Below are 25548 nucleotides of genomic sequence, written 5' to 3'. Positions count from 1 at the left end.
GAATCCACCATGTTAATATAAATAGTTCCAACACCTTAGGGAAAAAGATGGCCACTCACCTCAAGTAAAAAGACCCTTATACTATAAAGGTAAAGAGCATATCATTCTTTAGGACTCTGGAATAACTTCTAATGGTTTTGTGGCAAGGAATAGTAAAACCGCCACATGTAGTGAGCGTAATCCAGCACCACCATGCAGTTTAGCCGCTTACTTTGAAACGTGAACCCTTACAAATAATGGTCAAAACATGTGTGTTACAGCTCAAGGCAACAGGCTCACTGTTCAGATTCCACTTCTTTCTTAGGGCCAACTTCACCACAGATAGGGATGCAACTTTTTTGGTCACTTTATTAAAAATAAAATAAAAATACTCAGAGTTTAAAATGTATGGATTGGGCTGTGACTTTGAATAAGTCGAATTAGATGTAATGCGTAGGGTGAAGTTCCCTTTCAGCAGTGTGTCAAAGCGGAGGTTTCCCTTGTCCAACAACAGCTGCTGCTTTTTACTTGATGTGAACTGCAGTCTCTTTCCCTGAGGTGGTGGTACTATTTATATGAACCACTTTACTAGCGCTCTATCGCTTAATGCTGGCTTCAGCGCAGTCATCCAGTTCTGGGAGGGCGTTATATGACGTCCTCACAGAACGCGCCCCCTTAGCGCACACCCTAAGGGGTGTGCGCTAAGGGGGCGCGTTCTGTGAGGACGTCATATAACGCCCTCCCAGAACTGGAATTTTCTGTGTCCTATGGACACAGCTGATCACATGACATGATCAGCTGTGTCCAATCACAGCTGACCACTATGTAAATACACTTGCCAGTTATCAGCAGTACTTTCCTCACACTGGCACAGTGTGAGGAAAGTACTGCCAGTAACCGGCAACTGTTAAAGCAGACATCTGCACTGATGATTAGTCCCCTGATTATCAGTGCAGCTCCAAAAGTGCTCATCAGTGCTGCCCATCAGTGCCCAACAGTGTTGCCCAGCAGTGCTGCTCATCAGTTCCTGACAGTGCTGCCAGTCAGTAGTGCTGCCAGTAAGTGCTGCCAGTCAGTGGCCTTCAGTGCTACCTATTAGTGCCCATCAGTGCCGCATATCAGTGCAGCATTATCAGTGCCTCCTCATCAATGGCCACCAGTGCTGCCTCATCAGTGCAGCCTATCATGCCGCCTCATCAGTGCTGCCTATCAGTGCAGTCTCATCAACACTCATCAATAAAGGAGAAAAATTACCTGTTTGCAAAATTTTATAACAGAAACAAAGAAAATCTTTTTTTTTTATTTCAAAATTAACGCTCTTTTTTTTTTTACAGTGCAAAAAATAAAAAACCCACTGGTGATTAAAAACCATCAAAAGAAAGCTCTATTTGTGTGAAAAAAATAAACAATTTCATATGGGTACAATGTTGCATGACCACGCAATTGTCATTCAAAGTGTGTAGGCGCTGAAAGCTGAAAATTGGCCTGGGCAGGCAGGGGGTAAACGTGCCAGTTGGCAAGTGGTTAACATGATGGATGAGACTTATTCATGTATTTTGATCAGACTATTATCACATGGATTATATACAGTATATTTGATGTAATTTGTTTGCTATTTTGTGATTCACAAGCATTTATATTGATATACTCACATTTATTTGTGGTTTATACTTCGAATGCGACACTGTTGGTATATACATTTTAAGAGGGTTGGAAACTTTAAATGCTGCAGCTTATAATTATTTATATATTCATTGTCCAATAGTAAATAGAGGACAGTGGGATGTTTTGTTTATTAATTTTGAGCAAAAACCTAGACCAATAATTTTCTTCATTGTAGCTATCCATATATAATACCACTCTTGTTTTCTGTTTACCTTATATAAGCTCAGATATTGATAAGTGCAAAAGAGAGCCTGAACAATGGCACCAAATTTCTTCAATTTGTAAACAAATGTCTTCCATTAATAAACAGTCAGCCTCAATTTAGACCAGCCTACTTAACCAGGGTTTCTCCCGAGGTTGTGGCTGATTGACCTCCCATCTGATGGTGCCTGCATAGTTCCATGGCCAATGCAACTTGACAAAGCCAGCAGTATGATGCCACTTATTTATAAGTTGTCTGTAAGGGTGGCAATCTGACTACCATCCTAAGGATGGCATTCTTTCTACTGTCAAGCAATGTATGGGGCATTTTTCCTACTGACCACCAATAACATTTTGTGAGGATTCCTCAAGACCTGAAAATTATTTCAGGGGTTCCTCTGTGGTGAAAAGTTTGAGGAAGGCTGCTTTAGACAGATGGCCCAGTGCTTTGAAAATCCTTTGGGTCCATTTCCAGTGTCATGTGCTGTTGAAACTATTCTGGTCCCCTAAAATCTCTCAATCAGACTATAGTATACTTCAACACAGAAGACTTTCAATGCAGAAATCCAGAACAAGGGTTAAACATTTTTTTCCCAGAACTCTGTACTTTAAGGGCTCATGTACACTGCAGCTGATAAACTCACGTTTAGGAGCTGTTCAACGTTTGTTTCAGCAGCCCCTCAACTCTCCCTAATGTTTTCCTCTCTATCCATGTACACATCTTCATTTACAGTCATTTACAGGCAGTTGAGTTTACAGTTGTTTTTTTTAACGCAACAAACTTGCGTTCAGACGTTGATTTTATCAGCGTTTCAAATGCAAAGCGCTTGTTAACGCGGCTACATGCATCTAAACGTGGCAAATCGCGTTTATAAGTGCTTGTGTTTGAAATTTTTTTTTAACTCTTCCAGTTCCCAATGCTGTCCAGAGCTTTTTTTCATCATGAAAAATGCATGCAAAGAGTTTTCAAGGTGCTCAGATGGACAAAACACTGAACACAGGATGTACCTAGTAAGCTTGTCACACATTGTAATGACCAATTCACACCTCAGACCTCTCCCATCCTTGGAAACAAAGATATGTTACTGCCCATTCACACCTCAAATTCCTCATGCAGCCCCCCTGCCAGGTGACCTTAATGACTCACTCCACCACACACCTTTCCCACCCTTGGAAACAAAAGAAATGTTAATGAGCAACTCACACCTAATTATCTCAACACATACTGCTATCTCTACTTCTACTATGTGTATTTCTGAAATAGTTAATAATTTACCACTTTTCAGTGCATTCTGGGCATTTAAGAGGTTCTCCTGTGCTTATTTTCAAAAACGCTTCTAAATGCAAACGCGCATAAACGCATTATGCAAACGCGGCTGAACAGATGTTTTTAAACTACGTTTTCCAGCAGTCGGTTTCCAACGTTCAGAAATGTCCCGTGTACATGGGGCCTAAATGTGCAGCAGAGTCAGTACATTGTAAAGCAACAACCTTATCAGTGCATATTTGCAGCATATACAGAATATATCAGGCTTTTTCAGAAAGTTTTCAGAAAAAAACAAGTCTTTCTTTTTTTCTGTGTAGCATCGGACAATGAACATTGGTTTCTATGGGCAACATTAATTTTTTTTTCATATATAAAGGACCAATCATTCTAAAAGTCATATATTAGTTACATTTTGAGTGTAATGAGCGAGCTGTTAATCCTAAAGCCTTTGGGGACTCCAGCAACAAGATCATGCTGCAGTATTTCCAGACTTTCTTTCCACCCTCTTTGGTGTTTTGGGTGTTGCCACCTACCTGTGGGTGTTCCCATTCTTTCAGTTATATTTGCTATAATGTAAAAATGAATTAAACATCAAAGAGGGGTATGTGCCCCCCCCCCCCTTCCACAAATGTCCATAGCTGGGAACTCAAGACCTAGCCATCAGACTAGTCAAGCTATATAAGAATCTGCTTTAATTCATCAACATCCACCACCAAAGGAAATATTAGTTTTGGGTGTAATGATGTGTTAAGTATGAGGCACTGTCAGAATCTAGACATGCAATCTAACACAACTGTCCGCCACTGCCAAAATGGCAGTGATCATTGATCTGTACAATGTTCAGTGGTGTCAGTATTTATTAATACCATTCTAAAGGCTGAATTCACCTGGGACACTACCCTGATGTGATCGCACAGATCAGAGATGTCTAAATTTGTCCGTGTTTCTCTGTGCTGTATTTGTGCTTTGATAGAATGTGGGGATTTGCTATTCTAGAAGGAAAAAATGCAAAAGTTCGCAGTGCCAAATAGCAAGTTCTATTTATACAAGTTTTTCCTGACATGGTCATTTATTTGTGGGAAGAAAGAAGCCTAAAATCTAATGAAGCAGTGCAGTCAGACAGGCTGCCCTCCAACTGCCAAGGTGCTACGTATGTGTGAGAATGTAGAGGCGTTTAAAATATTCTTTATTATTGTCATGACTAAAAATATTATATTTTCATATGAAACCAGTGGCTGGCACTATATTGTCCTTTTTCTATGTCATTTCTCTGCTTTCTTGAAAGAAGCTAATGTTTTTGCTAAAATTTACAGACGTAAATGAAAGAGTCAGAGTGACTCCCCTTACTACTGCTATTTCCAGTCAGGAGTTTCAATTGGAGACAGAAAGGCAAACATCATCTGTCCTCTTTCTTTTGAATACAAATAGTGTTCTGTTATGCTTGTATTCCCTATATTAAAACAGTAGTAAACTCAAAAGCAAACATTTATTATATTGCAGCTTACCAATTCTTAGATGTGGTGGGTGCATTATTTTTTTTTCTTTTGACATTCTTTCTTTTATTTTCATCTGGAGATCTGGCCAGTAAGTAGGTTTGGTTTTTTTTTCTCAAAAGATCAAGTGTATCAGTTAGGTGTGCTGAGACAAAACATTTACCACTGACAAGGATGCTTACAATTATATATTCATGTAAAACCTTTATCCTAAAAGAAAAAAAAATGTAAAATTGCTGTGTGAGCTGGAGTTTGGTTTCAGTTGGTTGGTGTATTTAAAGTGTTAATAAACCCACAACAGTAAAATCAGTCTGTATATGCAGAAAAGCATGCTTGTTATACTCACTGTGGTACCTAAGGGGTTAATCCTCCACATTGTGTGAAAAGGATGTGGGATACTGTCTTCTCTGATCCTCTTCTCCTTCTACTGTCCCCAATCCATCTGCTGATAGAACAGAGCTTGGGGGGCAAGTGGCACTGGCACATGCTCAGTTTGGTATGTATTGTTAAAAAAAAAAATTTCTTGGGAGGGTGCATGTGATCAGCACAGGGCCAATCAGCTCTGTCCAGACAGAGGGTCAGGGGTTATGCAGCCTCATAGGGCAATCAGGGGAGAATGAAAACTTCTCCTACAAGATTTACCCAGTGCTCTGCTGGATACTGATAAAAGTCACAAGACTGCTCTAACTGCTGATGAGAAAAAAATAGCAGTTTATATTTACTAAAAGAATTGCATTTCATGTTCAGTGTACTGGGAGACCAGATATAGTGAATGCACGGTTCTGGGTTTAGGAACACTTTAAATCTGCGAGTCCATCTAACACTGCCCTCCCCCCAGATCGACAATGCTGCTGTCCAAAGGTGCTCCCTGTGCTCCTTCATCCAGAGTTTTGTTTCTCTAATACAGTAGGTGTGTTACTGGCCATATCACCATTTATATACTTATACTACTTTACCAGCACTCCTCCACAGTTCCTGTGTCCATCACAGCTGGTGGCAACACCCAATGCTTTTGAGTATAGGGGAGCATGTGACTTCCTCCCCAGTTACAGTGCTTGGGTTTAGCAGCCAATCACTAGGCCTGAGAACTGTCACATGACGTTATCGCTCCCCTTATCTTCTAGTTGTAGCCATCACTGTACCAGTCATTATAGTGCCAGCGGTGATGGAGGCAGGAGCAGCAAGAGAGCACTGGCAAGGTTAGTATTAGGGGTCCAGGGCGGGGTCTATATAAAGAGATTGTAACTTTGTCCTTAATGGAAAAGGTGATGAAATCTTTATAAGTTTGCAGCAATAGCTCAAAATAGGTACTCAGAAAATGCATCATTATTTAAGATCAACTACTTTCTTAAATTTGAGTTGTTATGAATTCTATTTTACATACATGATTTTCTTTAAGAATTAAAATCATATTTCCTTTTAAAGACTGCTTCTTATCTTTGCCTATATTAGACAGTGCAGTTAGCATCCTCGTTGAATGATTGCTTTAATTCAGCAAATTTACTCAAAGTCTGGTTGAGAGGAAGTCACATGACTGTGTTTTAGTGCAATAAAAACTTTATTGTTAGTCTAAAAAAGATCATTATATTATATACATAGGTAACAAAAATAAAAGCATGGTCTTTCTTCTGGTGTGTTTTATATACATGTAATCATGTGTAGTACAGATTGCTAGGAAGCATAAGGAAGACCGAGAGAATTTCATTAGGCACTTGCAGTGATACCATACAGCACTGATCTCAGGAGTGGACCAAATAATCGGTATGATGCCAGTTACATTCATGGAAGGTTTGAGTGCAAGTGACAGAGCGGTATGAAAAGTACAAAGTTATTGTTTCTCGCTTTTCTTTGGAATTTTAACAACCAGCTCCATTGGCTCCTTCTGTTTGTTGCTGTAGGACTGACGAATGACGTCCACTGCCCGCTGGTGTGTTACGCTCTGCAGGGTTTCCCCATCCACAGAGACAAGCTCATAGCCTGCCTATATAAAAAAACTGGTGTTAGTACTTTTTTTTTTAAGGTAAAGGTTATCGAAATTTTAAATACAAAAAGTAGGTTTTGCACTTACACTATACAGGTTAAATGCACACTATTTCCATGTTTGCAGTGCATATACAAATCCAGGAAAAAAGAAGAGCGGAGTGACAATGAATCTATTTATATAACTACATATATAGTATAAGAGCACACAGTTCAGCTATAGATACCATTTCACTATATACAGTATATAGACATTGGCAGGCATACTTTATGTCTACAGTTTGTATAATCTATTCTAGAAAAATGATAAGGAAGAGCGGAGAAGGATTAGAGGTAAAGGAAGGGGGACATGGAGGAAGGAAGGGGGTGACAATATAGAGACTAGGACCATAGCCTTAAAGGTTGGATGTAACATCACTGGCTTTAGCACTTTAACTTCTGAACTGATTGCTAGACAAGTCAGTATACAAGAATGCATCAGCAGAATCATAGTATTGTTTTAAAGTGACCCCTTAAATTGGTGGTAAGTGGTAAAATGCCCTGGCATATTTAATATCACTTTTCTGCTACCTATTATAGTGTCAGTTGTTACTTACCCAACTATTGGTCCTGTCCTGCTCATTTTGCCAGTAACATCTATGCCGTACCTATGTAGTCACTGTTGGTTAGCACTAGAGATGAGCGAATCGAAGTATCCGAAGTGGAATTCGAGTCGAATATCGGAAAAATTTCGATTCGTGCCGAATCCGAAAAACAGCCTAATTCGGACGCGCGAATCGAAATTTTTCCGAAAATGGCGGCTGACATGTGCGGCGACGGAGCGGGGATGTCGGGGAAGGCGCGCAGACAAGGCGCGCTGCCCCATAATGCATTCCTCAACGACATGTGATCGCATCAGCCAATCAGCAGCCAGCCAGCCAGCACTGTGTAATGGTCGAGGTATATATAGCGGCCATTTTGGAAATCTTCATTTGCCTGCAGTCATTGAACAGAGGCAGACCGCTCTGTACTAGGGACAGGGACAGAGTTAGGGCCACAGAAACGAGAATTGGGGACAGAGAGAAGTTACTTAGGGACAGAGAACCATTACTCAGGGACACAGACTTGTTAATGAGGGCCACAGAATCGTTATTTAGGGACAAAGAAACGCTAGTTAGGGCCACAGAATTCATACTCAGGGACAGACAGAATTGTTACTCAGTGCCAGAGAATTGTTACTTAGGGCCACAGAAACGTTATTAGGGCCACAGAATTTTTACTCAGGGACAGACAGAATTGTTACTGAGTGCCAGAGAATTGTTACTCAGGGACAGACAGAATTGTTACTGAGTGCCAGAGAATTCTTACTCAGGGCCACAGAATTCATTCTCAGGGACAGACAGAATTGTTACTCAGGGACAGACAGAATTGTTACTGAGTGCCAGAGAATTGTTACTCAGGGACAGACAGAATTGTTACTGAGTGCCAGAGAATTGTTACTCAGGGACAGACAGAATTGTTACTGAGTGCCAGAGAATTGTTACTCAGGGACAGACAGAATTGTTACTGAGTGCCAGAGAATTGTTACTCAGGGACAGACAGAATTGTTACTGAGTGCCAGAGAATTGTTACTCGCACAGACACAAAATTGTTACTTGCACAGACACAGAATTGTTACTCGCACAGACACAGAATTGTTACTCAGGGCCACAGAATTCATACTCAGGGACAGACAGAATTGTTACTGAGTGCCAGAGAATTGTTACTCAGGGACAGACAGAATTGTTACTGAGTGCCAGAGAATTGTTACTCAGGGACAGACAGAATTGTTACTGAGTGCCAGAGAATTGTTACTCGCACAGACACAAAATTGTTACTTGCACAGACACAGAATTGTTACTCGCACAGACACAGAATTGTTACTCAGGGCCACAGAATTCATACTCAGGGACAGACAGAAGTGTTACTGAGTGCCAGAGAATTGTTACTCAGGGACAGACAGAATTGTTACTGAGTGCCAGAGAATTGTTACTCAGGGACAGACAGAATTGTTACTGAGTGCCAGAGAATTGTTACTCAGGGACAGACAGAATTGTTACTGAGTGCCAGAGAATTGTTACTCAGGGACAGACAGAATTGTTACTGAGTGCCAGAGAATTGTTACTCGCACAGACACAAAATTGTTACTTGCACAGACACAGAATTGTTACTCGCACAGACACAGAATTGTTACTCAGGGCCACAGAATTCATACTCAGGGATAGACAGAATTGTTACTGAGTGCCAGAGAATTGTTACTCAGGGACAGACAGAATTGTTACTGAGTGCCAGAGAATTGTTACTCAGGGACAGACAGAATTGTTACTGAGTGCCAGAGAATTGTTACTCGCACAGACACAAAATTGTTACTTGCACAGACACAGAATTGTTACTCGCACAGACACAGAATTGTTACTCAGGGCCACAGAATTCATACTCAGGGACAGACAGAATTGTTACTGAGTGCCAGAGAATTGTTACTTAGGGACAGACAGAATTGTTACTGAGTGCCAGAGAATTGTTACTCAGGGACAGACAGAATTGTTACTGAGTGCCAGAGAATTGTTACTCGCACAGACACAAAATTGTTACTTGCACAGACACAGAATTGTTACTCGCACAGACACAGAATTGTTACTCAGGGCCACAGAATTCATACTCAGGGACAGACAGAATTGTTACTGAGTGCCAGAGAATTGTTACTCAGGGACAGACAGAATTGTTACTGAGTGCCAGAGAATTGTTACTCAGGGACAGACAGAATTGTTACTGAGTGCCAGAGAATTGTTACTCAGGGACAGACAGAATTGTTACTGAGTGCCAGAGAATTGTTACTCGCACAGACACAAAATTGTTACTTGCACAGACACAGAATTGTTACTCGCACAGACACAGAATTGTTACTGAGTGCCAGAGAATTGTTACTCAGGGACAGACAGAATTGTTACTGAGTGCCAGAGAATTGTTACTCAGGGACAGACAGAATTGTTACTGAGTGCCAGAGAATTGTTACTCAGGGACAGACAGAATTGTTACTGAGTGCCAGAGAATTGTTACTCAGGGACAGACAGAATTGTTACTGAGTGCCAGAGAATTGTTACTCAGGGACAGACAGAATTGTTACTGAGTGCCAGAGAATTGTTACTCGCACAGACACAAAATTGTTACTTGCACAGACACAGAATTGTTACTCGCACAGACACAGAATTGTTACTCAGGGCCACAGAATTCATACTCAGGGACAGACAGAATTGTTACTGAGTGCCAGAGAATTGTTACTCAGGGACAGACAGAATTGTTACTGAGTGCCAGAGAATTGTTACTCGCACAGACACAAAATTGTTACTTGCACAGACACAGAATTGTTACTCGCACAGACACAGAATTGTTACTCAGGGCCACAGAATTCATACTCAGGGACAGACAGAATTGTTACTGAGTGCCAGAGAATTGTTACTCAGGGACAGACAGAATTGTTACTGAGTGCCAGAGAATTGTTACTCAGGGACAGACAGAATTGTTACTGAGTGCCAGAGAATTGTTACTCGCACAGACACAAAATTGTTACTTGCACAGACACAGAATTGTTACTCGCACAGACACAGAATTGTTACTCGCACAGACACAGAATTGTTACTCAGGGCCACAGAATTCATACTCAGGGACAGACAGAATTGTTACTGAGTGCCAGAGAATTGTTACTCAGGGACACCTAATCGTTGAATTAAATAGTATGTCAGACAACATGCAGAGGAGTGGCAGAGGAGGCAATGTTTTAGGAGCGAGCAGACGTGGCAGCAGAGGAAGGGGTCGAGGCAGCAGTATTCGCAGCCAGAGGCCAGTGCTCCCGGTGTCATCCAGCGGTCGTGTCTCCACCGACAACCCTGCCGTCATTGATTGGTTGGCTCGGTCGTCTTCCTCTTCCCAGGTCACCTCTGACACCTACAGCCAACGGTCGGTGGGTACGTCAGACACAACCGTTAGTTGGCATGGCCCGGGACCAAGCCCACTGAAATCACGTGTCCTCTACCTGCCCCTGTCCTTTGCTGTTCCCTCACCAAGCGAAGTATCGCATGCTGTGGGCTCAGCCCCACTGTACAGTGAGGAAGAGCTAACAGAGGGCGGTCAGGAACGGGGGGAGACATCGGCCTTTTCAGCAGCCAAGCGAACAAGTACTGGCGAGGAGAGTGGCTCGGTAGCCGGTCTAGAGACAGGTCTGTCTCCTGACCCAGACGCAGCCGAGGGGGCTAGTAGTGAGGCGGAGACCCTACTTGATGATGAGGAGGTTGATCGCACTTGGCAGCCTCGTCGTCATCAGGCAATTTCTTCCGCATCATCAGGAGAAGAGGGTGGCAGCTTGGCAGCGAGCAAAACAGTCGGTGGGTTGCCCAGGAGACAGCAGCAGGGTCGCATCAGTGTCAGTGGAGCCAAACGTCCACGGAGTAGAGCACCAGCTCCACTGCAGCCTACCACCACGGCCAGTAGTGGTGCCGGTGCGCACGGAGGAAGTAGCAGTCAGCCAGTGAAGAGTAGCGGGGGCAAAGTTTCCTACTCGGTGGTGTGGCAATTTTTCCTCAAGCCGCCCGAGGAAGTAAACGTAGCCGTATGTCGACTATGTGGCCAGAAATGCAAGCGTGGCCAGGGGGCCCATGTTGGGACTACAGCGTTGCGTCAGCATATGCAGCGTCACCATTCGGTGGCCTGGGAAAACCGTGATAAACATACGGCGGTTCTGCCTGCCCCAGCCCCCGCTCCATCACCCGCTCCGTTACTTGCTCCGTCACCCGACGTCGTCAATCGCCCTCTATCAGCCAGTCAAGGCTCCAACACCTCTGCTGAGGGGAGTTGTCGCTCATTGGCATCTTCCGCTCGTTCAGATGCTCCTTCTCCTGCTACTCCTCTTCTCGGATTCCGTCAACAGTCTTTCTTGGAATCCGTATCCAAGAGACAACAGTTTGCGAGCACGCACCCGACGGTGCAAAAGCTGAACGTCCTCCTGTCCAAGTTGCTGGTGCTGCAGTCCCTCCCTTTCCAACTGGTGGACTCAGCACCTTTCCGAGAAATGATGGCTTGTGCCGCGCCGCGGTGGAGAGTGCCAAGCCGTCATTTCTTTGCCCAAAAGGCAGTGCCAGCCCTGCATTCACATGTAGAAGAGATGGTGGGCCAGTCTTTGAGCATGTCGGTCTCTGCCAAAGTGCACGGCAGCGCCGACGTGTGGAGCTGTAACTACGGTCAGGGACAGTACATGTCATTTACGGCCCACTGGGTGAACGTGGTGCCGGCACAGCCGCACCAGCAACTTGGACAGGTCACGACGCTTTTGCCTCCACGTTTGCACGTCCTTGGTCCAGCAAGCATGTCCGCCTCTACCACCTCTTTTTCCGCCGTGTCCTCAGCCGCCACCCCCCTGCCAAGTCCCATTACCCGACCGGCATATCACATGTGCAGGGCGCAACGGTGTCACGCTGTGCTGCACCTGGTATGCCTTGGCGAACGTAGTCACACAGGGGAGGAACTGCTGAGTGTAATGAACAGAGAAATCGACAGATGGCTGTCTCCGCGCAAACTAAAAATCGGAACCATGTTGACTGACAACGGAAAGAACATGGTGTCTGCTCTGCGTCAAGGAAGGTTGTGCCATGCGCCATGCATGGCTCACGTGTTCAATCTGGTTGTCAAGCGGTTCCTAAAATCCACCATCCCACTGCAAGACATCCTTAAAATGTCACGTAAACTGTGCATGCATTTCAGCCATTCCTACACCGCAAAGAACACCCTCATTGAGCTGCAGCGGCAGAACGGAATTCCACAGCATCGCCTGATCTGCGACGTTGCAACAAGGTGGAATTCAACCCTACACATGTTAGACCGCCTTTACGAGCAGCGAAAGGCCATCACCGATTTCCTGATGTTACAAGCGGATAAAGGTACTCCCCTGTGTAACTTAGATGTCAGCCATTGGCAGCTCATGCGTGACACCTGCCGCTTGCTCAGGCCCTTTGAGGAGGCCACGCTATTCGTGAGTCGGCAGGACTATGGGATGAACGACGTCATTCCTCTGTTGCACGTCCTGGAACAAATGCTGTTAACAATGGCTGGTCAGGGTGCGGTAGACGTGGCGCACAGATGTCAACGCCACATGACCCCTGTGGGGGCAGGACAGGAAGAAGAGGAGGAGGTAGAGGAGGACATTTGTGCTCAGGAATTATTGAGTGAAATGGGTGGTTTTTCCACTCAGCGGACAGGAGTGGAGGAGCAGGAGCATCTGGTAGAGGAGGAGGAGGAGGAGACAGAGGACCCAGACGCACCGTGGCAGTATGCTGTGGAGATGGAGGCAGGGAGTCCCTCGCATTCCTTGGCACAAATGGCCCATAGCATGCTCGGTTGCTTGCGTAGCGACAGCCGAATAATAACCATCAGACAGAGGGATGACTTTTGGCTGTCCACCTTGTTGGACCCTCGCTACCGGTCCAAAATGGTGGCCTTTTTCACACCTGCTGAGAGGGAGGCCAAAATTACGTACTATAAAAACCACCTATGTAGTCAGTTGGTCTCTGCCTTTGTGCGCCAACGTCCATCCTCAGACACTGTGGGCCCTGTGCGCTCGCGTTCCGCTGGCATGGCAGCAGGGGAGGGGTGGGGTGGTAGGAGCAGTGGCAGCTCCACCAGCAGTGGCTGCCTCAGTCTGCAGTCGATGATGAGTAGCTTTCTTCACCAGCGCAGTGAGGAAACTACTAACCAGCCGCAGCAGCAGCAGCAGCATCAGGTGGACCTGGAGCAGGAGCTCAAACAACAGGCTTGGGCCTACTTGGACAGCACCCTGCCAACCGAGGTAGACAATCCCCTTGACTACTGGGCAACGAAACTTGACCTTTGGCCCCAACTAGCTGAATTTGCCCTTGAAAGGCTGTCATGCCCGGCCAGTAGCGTGGCATCGGAGCGCGTGTTTAGTGCGGCAGGAGGTATTGTAACTCCGCGGAGGACACGACTGTCCACCCAAAGTGTGGAGAGACTCACGTTTGTGAAAATGAATCAGGCGTGGATTAGTCTGGATTTCAAACCACCAGTTCCTGACACAACTGACTAAATCCGCCATGAATCATGCCTCAAACATGTGCCACTTTGAGGTCTCCTCACACACTGCTGGTGTGTTGAATTTTTTGACATAGGGTGCTGGCAGATTATGGGCCTCCTATAGCTGCTGCCAGGCCCCTAATCTGCCATAGGCCCCTATATACCGCTTCCTCATGCTGCTGCCAGGTCCAGAGTCTCTCATGGGTCCCTGTACGGCCTCCCATTGCTGCTGTCTCCATCGCCACACTCTGCTGCCATGTGCCACTTTCAGGTCTCTTCACACTGCTGGTGTGTTAAATTTTTTGACATAGGGTGCAGGCAGATTACGGGCCTCACATAGCTGCTGCCAGGCCCCTAATCTGCCATGGGCCCCTATATACCGCCTCCTCATGCTGCTGCCAAGTCCAGAGTCTCTCATGGGTCCCTGTACGGCCTCCCATTGCTGCTGTCTCCATCGCCACACTCTGCTGCCATGTGCCACTTTCAGGTCTCTTCACACTGCTGGTGTGTTTAATTTTTTGACATAGGGTGCAGGCAGATTACGGGCCTCACATAGCTGCTGCCAGGCCCCTAATCTGCCATGGGCCCCTATATACCGCCTCCTCATGCTGCTGCCAAGTCCAGAGTCTCTCATGGGTCCCTGTACGGCCTCCCATTGCTGCTGTCTCCATCGCCACACTCTGCTGCCATGTGCCACTTTCAGGTCTCTTCACACTGCTGGTGTGTTAAATTTTTTGACATAGGGTGCAGGCAGATTACGGGCCTCACATAGCTGCTGCCAGGCCCCTAATCTGCCATGGGCCCCTATATACCGCCTCCTCATGCTGCTGCCAAGTCTAGAGTCTCTCATGGGTCCCTGTACGGCCTCCCATTGCTGCTGTCTCCATCGCCACACTCTGCTGCCATGTGCCACTTTCAGGTCTCTTCACACTGCTGGTGTGTTTAATTTTTTGACATAGGGTGCAGGCAGATTACGGGCCTCACATAGCTGCTGCCAGGCCCCTAATCTGCCATGGGCCCCTATATACCGCCTCCTCATGCTGCTGCCAAGTCCAGAGTCTCTCATGGGTCCCTGTACGGCCTCCCATTGCTGCTGTCTCCATCGCCACACTCTGCTGCCATGTGCCACTTTCAGGTCTCTTCACACTGCTGGTGTGTTTAATTTTTTGACATAGGGTGCAGGCAGATTACGGGCCTCACATAGCTGCTGCCAGGCCCCTAATCTGCCATGGGCCCCTATATACCGCCTCCTCATGCTGCTGCCAAGTCCAGAGTCTCTCATGGGTCCCTGTACGGCCTCCCATTGCTGCTGTCTCCATCGCCACACTCTGCTGCCATGTGCCACTTTCAGGTCTCTTCACACTGCTGGTGTGTTAAATTTTTTGACATAGGGTGCAGGCAGATTACGGGCCTCACATAGCTGCTGCCAGGCCCCTAATCTGCCATGGGCCCCTATATACCGCCTCCTCATGCTGCTGCCAAGTCCAGAGTCTCTCATGGGTCCCTGTACGGCCTCCCATTGCTGCTGTCTCCATCGCCACACTCTGCTGCCATGTGCCACTTTCAGGTCTCTTCACACTGCTGGTGTGTTAAATTTTTTGACATAGGGTGCAGGCAGATTACGGGCCTCACATAGCTGCTGCCAGACCCTAATCTGCCATGGGCCCCTATATACCGCCTCCTCATGCTGCTGCCAAGTCTAGAGTCTCTCATGGGTCCCTGTACGGCCTCCCATTGCTGCTGTCTCCATTGCCACACTCTGCTGCCATGTGCCACTTTCAGGTCTCTTCACACTGCTGGTGTGTTTAATTTTTTGACATAGGGTGCAGGCAGATTACGGGCCTCACATAGCTGCTGCCAGGCCCCTAATCTGCCATGGGCCCCTATATACCGCCTCCTCATGCTGCTGCCAAGTCTAGAGTCTCTCATGGGTCCCTGTACGGCCTCCCATTGCTGCTGTCTCCATCGCCACACTCTGCCATGTGCCACTTTCAGGTCTCTTCACACTGCTGGTGTGTTTAATTTTTTGACATAGGGTGCAGGCAGATTACGGGCCTCACATAGCTGCTGCCAGGCCCCTAATCTGCCATGGGCCCCTATATACCGCCTCCTCATGCTGCTGCCAAGTCTAGAGTCTGTCATGGGTCCCTGTACGGCCTCCCATTGCTGCTGTCTCCATCGCCACACTCTGCTGCCATGTGCCACTTTCAGGTCTCTTCACACTGCTGGTGTGTTAAATTTTTTGACATAGGGTGCAGGCAGATTACGGGCCTCACATAGCTGCTGCCAGGCCCCTAATCTGCCATGGGCCCCTATATACCGCCTCCTCATGCTGCTGCCAAGTCTAGAGTCTCTCATGGGTCCCTGTACGGCCTCCCATTGCTGCTGTCTCCATCGCCACACTCTGCTGCCATGTGCCACTTTCAGGTCTCTTCACACTGCTGGTGTGTTTAATTTTTTGACATAGGGTGCAGGCAGATTACGGGCCTCACATAGCTGCTGCCAGGCCCCTAATCTGCCATGGGCCCCTATATACCGCCTCCATATGCTGCTGCCAAGTCTAGAGTCTGTCATGGGTCCCTGTACGGCCTCCCATTGCTGCTGTCTCCATCGCCACACTCTGCCATGTGCCACTTTCAGGTCTCTTCACACTGCTGGTGTGTTTAATTTTTTGACATAGGGTGCAGGCAGATTACGGGCCTCACATAGCTGCTGCCAGGCCCCTAATCTGCCATGGGCCCCTATATACCGCCTCCTCATGCTGCTGCCAAGTCTAGAGTCTGTCATGGGTCCCTGTACGGCCTCCCATTGCTGCTGTCTCCATCGCCACACTCTGCTGCCATGTGCCACTTTCAGGTCTCTTCACACTGCTGGTGTGTTTAATTTTTTGACATAGGGTGCAGGCAGATTACGGGCCTCACATAGCTGCTGCCAGGCCCCTAATCTGCCATGGGCCCCTATATACCGCCTCCTCATGCTGCTGCCAAGTCCAGAGTCTCTCATGGGTCCCTGTACGGCCTCCCATTGCTGCTGTCTCCATCGCCACACTCTGCTGCCATGTGCCACTTTCAGGTCTCTTCACACTGCTGGTGTGTTTAATTTTTTGACATAGGGTGCAGGCAGATTACGGGCCTCACATAGCTGCTGCCAGGCCCCTAATCTGCCATGGGCCCCTATATACCGCCTCCTCATGCTGCTGCCAAGTCTAGAGTCTCTCATGGGTCCCTGTACGGCCTCCCATTGCTGCTGTCTCCATCGCCACACTCTGCTGCCATGTGCCACTTTCAGGTCTCTTCACACTGCTGGTGTGTTAAATTTTTTGACATAGGGTGCAGGCAGATTACGGGCCTCACATAGCTGCTGCCAGGCCCCTAATCTGCCATGGGCCCCTATATACCGCCTCCTCATGCTGCTGCCAAGTCCAGAGTCTCTCATGGGTCCCTGTACGGCCTCCCATTGCTGCTGTCTCCATCGCCACACTCTGCTGCCATGTGCCACTTTCAGGTCTCTTCACACTGCTGGTGTGTTAAATTTTTTGACATAGGGTGCAGGCAGATTACGGGCCTCACATAGCTGCTGCCAGGCCCCTAATCTGCCATGGGCCCCTATATACCGCCTCCTCATGCTGCTGCCAAGTCCAGAGTCTCTCATGGGTCCCTGTACGGCCTCCCATTGCTGCTGTCTCCATCGCCACACTCTGCTGCCATGTGCCACTTTCAGGTCTCTTCACACTGCTGGTGTGTTAAATTTTTTGACATAGGGTGCAGGCAGATTACGGGCCTCACATAGCTGCTGCCAGGCCCCTAATCTGCCATGGGCCCCTATATACCGCCTCCTCATGCTGCTGCCAAGTCCAGAGTCTGTCATGGGTCCCTGTACGGCCTCCCATTGCTGCTGTCTCCATCGCCACACTCTGCTGCCATGTGCCACTTTCAGGTCTCTTCACACTGCTGGTGTGTTAAATTTGTTGACATAGGGTGCAGGCAGATTACGGGCCTCACATAGCTGCTGCCAGGCCCCTAATCTGCCATGGGCCCCTATATACCGCCTCCTCATGCTGCTGCCAAGTCCAGAGTCTGTCATGGGTCCCTGTACGGCCTCCCATTGCTGCTGTCTCCATCGCCACACTCTGCTGCCATGTGCCACTTTCAGGTCTCTTCACACTGCTGGTGTGTTAAATTTTTTGACATAGGGTGCAGGCAGATTACGGGCCTCACATAGCTGCTGCCAGGCCCCTAATCTGCCATGGGCCCCTATATACCGCCTCCTCATGCTGCTGCCAAGTCTAGAGTCTCTCATGGGTCCCTGTACGGCCTCCCATTGCTGCTGTCTCCATCGCCACACTCTGCCATGTGCCACTTTCAGGTCTCTTCACACTGCTGGTGTGTTTAATTTTTTGACATAGGGTGCAGGCAGATTACGGGCCTCACATACAGTTGTGTCCAAAATTATTCAACCCCCACTGAAATTGAGTGTTTTGGCCAGTTTGACATTGCTTTTGATCATTCAGTCATCTTGCTTACATTTACATTAAAGAGGCACTTGTAGGTCAGACAAATATAACATAACAGTTATAATGAAATAACCACAAATGTCTTTTCTGTGCTCACAGCATTATCAGTTTTATTCAACCCCCAAGTGACATTCAATCTTAGTACTTAGTACAGCATCCTTTTACAGTTATAACAGCTTTTAAACGTGAAGCATAGCTTGACACAAGTGTCTTGCAGCGATCTACGGGTATCTTCGCCCATTCTTCATGGGCAAAGGCCTCCAGTTCAGTCACATTCTTAGGCTTGCGCACTGCAACTGCTTTCTTTAAGTCCCACCAGAGGTTCTCAATCGGATTTAAGTCTGGTGACTGCGATGGCCACTCCAAAATGTTCCAGCCTTTCCTCTGCAACCATGCTCTAGTGGACTTGGAGGTATGCTTGGGATCATTGTCCTGTTGAAAGGTCCAACGTCTCCCAAGCCTCAGGTGTGTGACGGACTGCATCACGTTTCCATCCAATATCTCCTGGTACTGAAGAGAATTCATGGTACCTTGCACACGCTGAAGCTTCCCTGTACCTGCAGAAGCAAAACAGCCCCAAAGCATGATTGACCCTCCACCATGCTTCACAGTAGGCAAGGTGTTCTTTTCATCATAGGCCTTGTTCTTCCTCCTCCAAACATAGCGTTGATCCATGGGCCCAAACAGTTCTAATTTTGTTTCATCAGTCCACAGAACACTATCCCACAACTTTTGTGGTTTGTCCACATGGCTTTTGGCATACTGCAGTCGACTCTTCTTATTCTTTGGAGACAGCAAGGGGGTACGCCTGGGAGTTCTGGCACGGAGGCCTTCATTACGCAGTGTGCGTCTTATTGTCTGGGCTGAAACTTCTGTACCCACATCTGACAAATCTTTTCTCAGTTCCTCAGCAGTCACACGGGGACTTCTCTCCACTCTACGCTTCAGGTAGCGCACAGCAGTCGAAGTCAGCATCTTCTTTCTGCCACGACCAGGTAGCGTTTCAACAGTGCCCTTTGCCTTGAATTTGCGAATGATGCTTCCTAAGGTGTCTCTTGGTATATTTAACATCTTTGCAATCTTCTTATAGCCATTGCCCTTCCTGTGAAGAGAAATCACCTCTTCTCTTGTCTTCCTGGACCATTCTCTTGCCTTCACCATGTTTGTAACCACACCAGTAAATGTCTAGAAGGAGCTGAGTATCACAGTCATTTTAAAGCTGCCTAATTGGTGCTTATTATGCTTGATTGCTGCTCGGTGACATCCACAGGTGTTTTCAATACCTGATGGAAAGCACCTGTATGAACCTCTGTTCTTCAGAGTGGTAGTCTTTAAGGGGTTGAATAATTGTGGCAATGAAGAAACCACATAAGAACCATTTACTACTGTATTACATAAACAATTGATGTCATTTTAGTTGCATTTGGGTAGTTACAACGTCCTTGTAGGATTTGATTCTGAATACAATTCCAAATGTACACTATAGTCCCTAAACCCCTTTACAGCATTGGGGGTTGAATAATTTTGGACACAACTGTAGCTGCTGCCAGGCCCCTAATCTGCCATGGGCCCCTATATACCGCCTCCTCATGCTGCTGCCAAGTCTAGAGTCTGTCATGGGTCCCTGTACGGCCTCCCATTGCTGCTGTCTCCATCGCCACACTCTGCCATGTGCCACTTTCAGGTCTCTTCACACTGCTGGTGTGTTTAATTTTTTGACATAGGGTGCAGGCAGATTACGGGCCTCACATAGCTGCTGCCAGGCCCCTAATCTGCCATGGGCCCCTATATACCGCCTCCTCATGCTGCTGCCAAGTCCAGAGTCTCTCATGGGTCCCTGTACGGCCTCCCATTGCTGCTGTCTCCATCGCCACACTCTGCTGCCATGTGCCACTTTCAGGTCTCTTCACACTGCTGGTGTGTTAAATTTTTTGACATAGGGTGCAGGCAGATTACGGGCCTCACATAGCTGCTGCCAGGCCCCTAATCTGCCATGGGCCCCTATATACCGCCTCCTCATGCTGCTGCCAAGTCCAGAGTCTCTCATGGGTCCCTGTACGGCCTCCCATTGCTGCTGTCTCCATCGCCACACTCTGCTGCCATGTGCCACTTTCAGGTCTCTTCACACTGCTGGTGTGTTAAATTTTTTGACATAGGGTGCTGGCAGATTACGGGCCTCCCATTGCTGCTGCCAGACATGTAATCTGCCATGGGCCCCCGTACCGACTCCTCATGCTGTGACGTTGCAACAAGGTGTAATTCAACCCTACATATGTTAGACCGCCTTTACGAACAGCTAAAGGCCATCACAGATTTCCTGATGTTAAAAGCGGATAAAGGTACTCCCTGTGTAACTTAGATGTCAGCCATTGTCAGCTCATGTGTGACACCTGCGCTTGCTCAGGCCCTTTGAGGAGGCCACGCTATTCGTGAGTCGTGAGTCGGCAGGACTATGGGATGAATGAGGTCAAATCGGCCATGGGCCCCCGTACCGCCTGTTCACGCTGATGCTGGTCCCACAGTGTGACCTGGGTCCCTGTACGGCCTCCCATTGCTTCCACTCTGCCATGTGCCACTTTGAAATCTCCTCACACTCCTGCGGTTGTCCATTTTGTCATAGGTTGCTGGCAGATTACAGGCCTTCCATAGGTGCCACCAAGCCCCATATCGGCCATGGGCCCCCGTACCGCCTGGTCACGCTGCTGCTGGGCCCACAGTGTGACCTGGGTCCCTGTACCGCCTCCCATTGCTCCCACTCTGCCATGTGCCACTTTCAGGTCTCCTCACGCTCCTGCTGGTTTCCATTTTGTCATAGGTTGCTGTATGGCCTCCCATTGCTGCTGCCTCCACCGCCACACTGTGGCTCCAAACACTGGTTTTGGCCCCGTGACTGGCCAAAGGAGTGAAGTGTGCAGTGATTCTAAGATCGACGGCACTCATCTGCATGTCATACTGACAGACAGTATTATTTCTCTTCCCCAGCAGACTCCAAGGGCATTTAAATTAAAGGTACAGTGTTCTGCACTAATATAAAGGCTCTCTGAAGCCTAGAAACACCCTTTTTTAAGTTAAATTCACAGCGAATTTATTCGACTCGAATCGAATATTGTCCACGAATTCGCCGAATCAGTCGAATCGAATTTTTCATTTCTTCGCTCATCTCTAGTTAGCACGTTCAACTGCAGCTGACAATTGCTGTATAATTTCAAGGCAGACGCGCCCACTTAAAAGCACTTTCCACCACCATGTTAAAAAGACAACATAATACAGTATACTGTATATGGTGTCCTCAGCATCATGGCAACAAATCATGGCTCAATAATTACATTTTTTTTTTACATGCATTCAATGCAAAAGAATTCTTGTGAACACTGTAGGCTCTTACAAACAGGGCCTGCCTAACCCTCTTGCATTGAACTCTATTGTAACTGTATTGTCTCGTTTTATTGTGTAATGAGCTGTGCAAACTGTTGGCCCTATATAAATCCTAAAAATAATGAACAGAGATAGTACGTTATTTTTTTATTTTATGTGTATGTATGAGTGTGAATTAGACACCTTAGATTAAGCATTCACATCAGTCCCTAACTCCATATACAGTGCACTATGTGTATATGTAAAGCACTGTGTAAGCACTTGACGACACAACGTACGTACCTAAAATAAATAAATAATACATTCATTTCACATTACCATCAGATCAGCATTGTATAAATCAGGCCTTGTAACTTGGAAGACCAAACAGCCTCTATGGTAGGCATCTAGAAAGCAAGGACAAATGCAACACAGGAAAAAGAGAACATTTTTTGACAGAAGACTGTCACCTGTGCTGGCACCATACAGTCACCGTTGCCCTGTGAATTGATGTGCAGACTGGTGGTGACTGCATAATGTCTTACTACCAACCACTGATATAAGGGGACACTTTAAAACTGTCTGATATCAATAGTAACTTACATGGCCACTGGACCCATGCCACTGGGTCTGGCACTGATATCCATGCTTGAACTAGGCATATACTGCCAAGCAACTGCAGAACTATATATTTACCACTGGATAATGGTGACTGCTTAGTTCTGGTGTAAAGATCACTGCCAGAGCCTCGGGTGTGGGACAAGCTCTACTTAGTCAAGGAAAAATCAAGGCTGGTAGCATCATATAGGTTGCTCTGCTATGCAATAAATGTTGGTATCTGTTTACTATGTTGGGTGGAAAGGCATTCATTTCTTCCCAACAAGACAGAAATAATACCTGGAGTTCACCACTGAGAAAGGCTGCTCCTCCGGGAAAAATCTTTTCAATTTTCACCATGGGTTGTATTTTGGATTCAATTCCTCCAGATATGCTGATTCCTGAAATAAATTGGAGCATGTGGAAAATAACTTCATAGGTGGATGAATGCTTTATTGCTGACTTTCTGGATGAGTAAATAGTTGCTGCATTTGTGTTAAATGATGGCGTGCACTAACCCACTATTCCTGACCAGTTGCTAAGAGTTTCTTTGCACCACTGATTTTTGTGCTGTTGCTTAATGACAGTGTTTAACGTAACCGAAATGCTGACGGTTACAGTTTGTTTCCATTTCTGTTACTTCTGATGAATAGCTTAGATTGCATGTACAGTATATGTAGAAAAAAACTTTAAAAAGGGCATAAAAAATAAAAAAAATTTAGACAGCACTCAACTCCAAATCTCTTTATTTTAGTTTTGGATAGCATGGAAAAAAGTTAGAACTCCTTCCGGTGATCTCTGTATACTCAAAAGCAGATTTTCTCTTTCTCTCAATCACCTAGTGTCAGGAATGGACTCAGCGCTGGTGGTGGGACTCCCCTGCCGTGTGGGCTGCAGTACCAGAGCTGACCAGCGGGTTCTCTCAGCACTGGTGGTGGAACTCACCTGCCGTGTGGGCTGCAGTACCAGAGCTGACCAGCGGGTGCTCTTAGCAGCCAGAAGCTCACAATCAGCCAAACCTGGGGCTGATTACAGAAAGGTGTATATAAGGCATGACCAGGTCTGTGCTCTGGGCCTTGGTGTGATGTCAGGAATCAAGGAATGACCAGAAAGGTGTGGACTGGCACAGGGAAACGCAGGTCTCAGGTACAATATAATACAGGTTATTATTAGCCACCCAGATATATATCTATATAAACGCACAGTGAGCAAACCAACCTTCCACTAATCTTTAGGAGGTGCAGGAACACAGGCGTAGTCAGGGCTGGAGAGGTGGAACGGTCAGGCCGGCCGTAGGGTCCTGTAATGACCGTTTGGTGGTACCTCTAGCGGTCCTCAGGGCAGGATTCCCCAGGGTGCGGAGTCTAAGCCCCAGTCTGCCTTTTCACCAGAGCCCCTGATGGTGGGGATGGACTTGGCGCAGGACTGAGACCAGGTCGCGGCCCCTGAGTACCCCTGCTAGTGGTAGAGGGATCCGCCAGAGGTATGTGCAGGTACGGCTGGATCCGTGCAGGATGGATGGATGGCAGAGTAGTTAGCGTGGTCAGACAAGCCGGGTCGGTAACGGTGGAGGCAGATCAGTACAGAGCAGCAGGCAAAGAGTAAAAGGGTCACAAGCCAAGGTACAGCAACAGGAGGTCAAACAGCATAGGAGTAGGCAGAAGAATAGTCAGGGATGATCCAGTAGTCAGAACAGGAGACGGTCAACAGAGATCAGGATCAAGCCGGGTCAGCAACGAAGCAGGAATACAGGTACAGAGGCTCATGGGAAACCATACACCAAGGCCCAGAGCACAGACCTGGTCATGCCTTATATACACCTTTCTGTAATCAGCCCCAGGTTTGGCTGATTGTGAGCTTCTGGCTGCTAAGAGCACCCGCTGGTCAGCTCTGGTACTGCAGCCCACACGGCAGGTGAGTTCCACCACCAGTGCTGAGAGCACCCGCTGGTCAGCTCTGGTACTGCAGCCCACACGGCAGGGGAGTCCCACCACCAGTGCTGAGTCCATTCCTGACACCTAGACATCTCCCTCATAGAGTTACAGATAACAATATGAGGATCTACACCTTCCTCACTCTACTAGTAAATGTGTTTTATTGTTGCCCATGTCTTCTCTCATGTCCTACTTTGCATGGAATCCATTAAAATTGGAAGTAGGGAGACTTTAGCTCTCTTCCTGCTATGTTTAACACCCATTAAATAGGAAGTGAGGAAGAATTGTATAACAGGGACAAAAAAAACAGCTGAAAGCTGGCAGAGGTTCTAACTAGATCATTCTGTTTAAACTAAAAAAAAGTACATACTTTAACCACATATAGCAATCAGTACACAATATTGTTTGCAAAAGTTGTAATTTAGCTTCAGCTCACCTAAAGACTGTTTCGTTTTGGAGATTGTCACAGTGACCAGCTCATATTCCTCCTCTTTGTCCTCACTAAAGCCATTCTGTGAAACCTGCTCCGGTTCTAGGTGATTGCTGTCTGACCGTATAGGCCTTAGCTTGATGTCAAAGTTGGATGGATTCAGAGAGACCCCTCCAAATATCTGAGACAAGATTGGCCTGGATTTCTTAGCCTTGCTGATGACTGAATACACCTCATCCTTTTTTTCTTTAGATTTACTGCGAATAGTTCTAGGCACTCGAGAATCCTCACTCGTTTCTTTTTGGTCCTTTCTACTTCTTGTAGGCAAAGACTTATTGTCACTGGTTCCCAATGTGGAGCCATTAATGAGCATGGAGGACAAATCAGACGACCTCTTGATGGGTTCAGTAAGGAGCCAGTTTGGCCGTTCTGGCCTAGAGGAAGACTTCTTCACAGTAGTATTTTGGGCATCAAAGGAATCGACTGGCACATCTTCAAGTGGGGTAAAGTTTTTAGGATATGTTCGCTTGACATTTGGATCTGAGACCTGTAGTCTCTCCATTTCCCCAGGAAGCGACTTGCTGCCATTCACATCATCTACTGGTTTCAGTTGGAAAGTCCCTCTATGATCTGCAAAAAAGAAAAAAAAAACTATAAACAGACACTGTGAAAACTCACTTTAATCCTTCTTGCCCAGTCCCAAAGTCCCTTTAATGGGGAAGAGATTGGACAATCACGTGACCACTGTCATTGGCTGTCACAGTGGTCACATGATCAGGATCTGGTCCTATATATTATATGAGATTTTAGGGATTGGATTTGGATCCATTTTAAAACATATATATGTATATTGTGTGACCTGTAAGTATATACAGTATTTGCCATACCTGTGTGATCCCCTTGGAAGCTGGAAATCACTGTTGTAGGCATGGCTACTACATTGATCGCCACTAGCTTTCAGGTCATGTGCCAAGTGGCTGCCCTGCTGCATAGTGAACACAGGGGTGAACACTCAGTAAAGGCACCATTTAGGAAATACTTTG

The 25548-nt window shown here is 46.8% G+C and overlaps 1 protein-coding gene across 1 annotated transcript in view; it reads right to left on the bottom strand.

The window, feature by feature from the left end:
- Positions 1–6174: 6174 nt before the first annotated feature.
- PDZD7 (PDZ domain containing 7) overlaps positions 6175–25548 on the bottom strand; it is a 77813-nt gene continuing 58439 nt past the window's right edge. Inside the window, exons 14-16 of the mRNA XM_089683110.1 lie at positions 24512–25135; positions 22442–22542; positions 6175–6586 (exon numbers count right to left, since the gene is read on the bottom strand). Of these exons, the coding sequence (XP_089539236.1) occupies positions 6434–6586; positions 22442–22542; positions 24512–25135 (878 nt within the window). The 3' untranslated portion in view covers positions 6175–6433. The remainder of the gene's footprint in view (positions 6587–22441; positions 22543–24511; positions 25136–25548) is intronic.

The sequence above is a fragment of the Staurois parvus genome, unplaced genomic scaffold (assembly GCF_062004578.1).
Source record: "Staurois parvus isolate SC_StPar_1 unplaced genomic scaffold, SC_StPar_1.0 ptg000303l, whole genome shotgun sequence".
NCBI classification, from domain to species: Eukaryota; Metazoa; Chordata; class Amphibia; order Anura; family Ranidae; genus Staurois; species Staurois parvus.
Note: the sequence above shows the minus strand (reverse complement) of the source record. Positions and strands in the feature narration are given on the sequence as shown.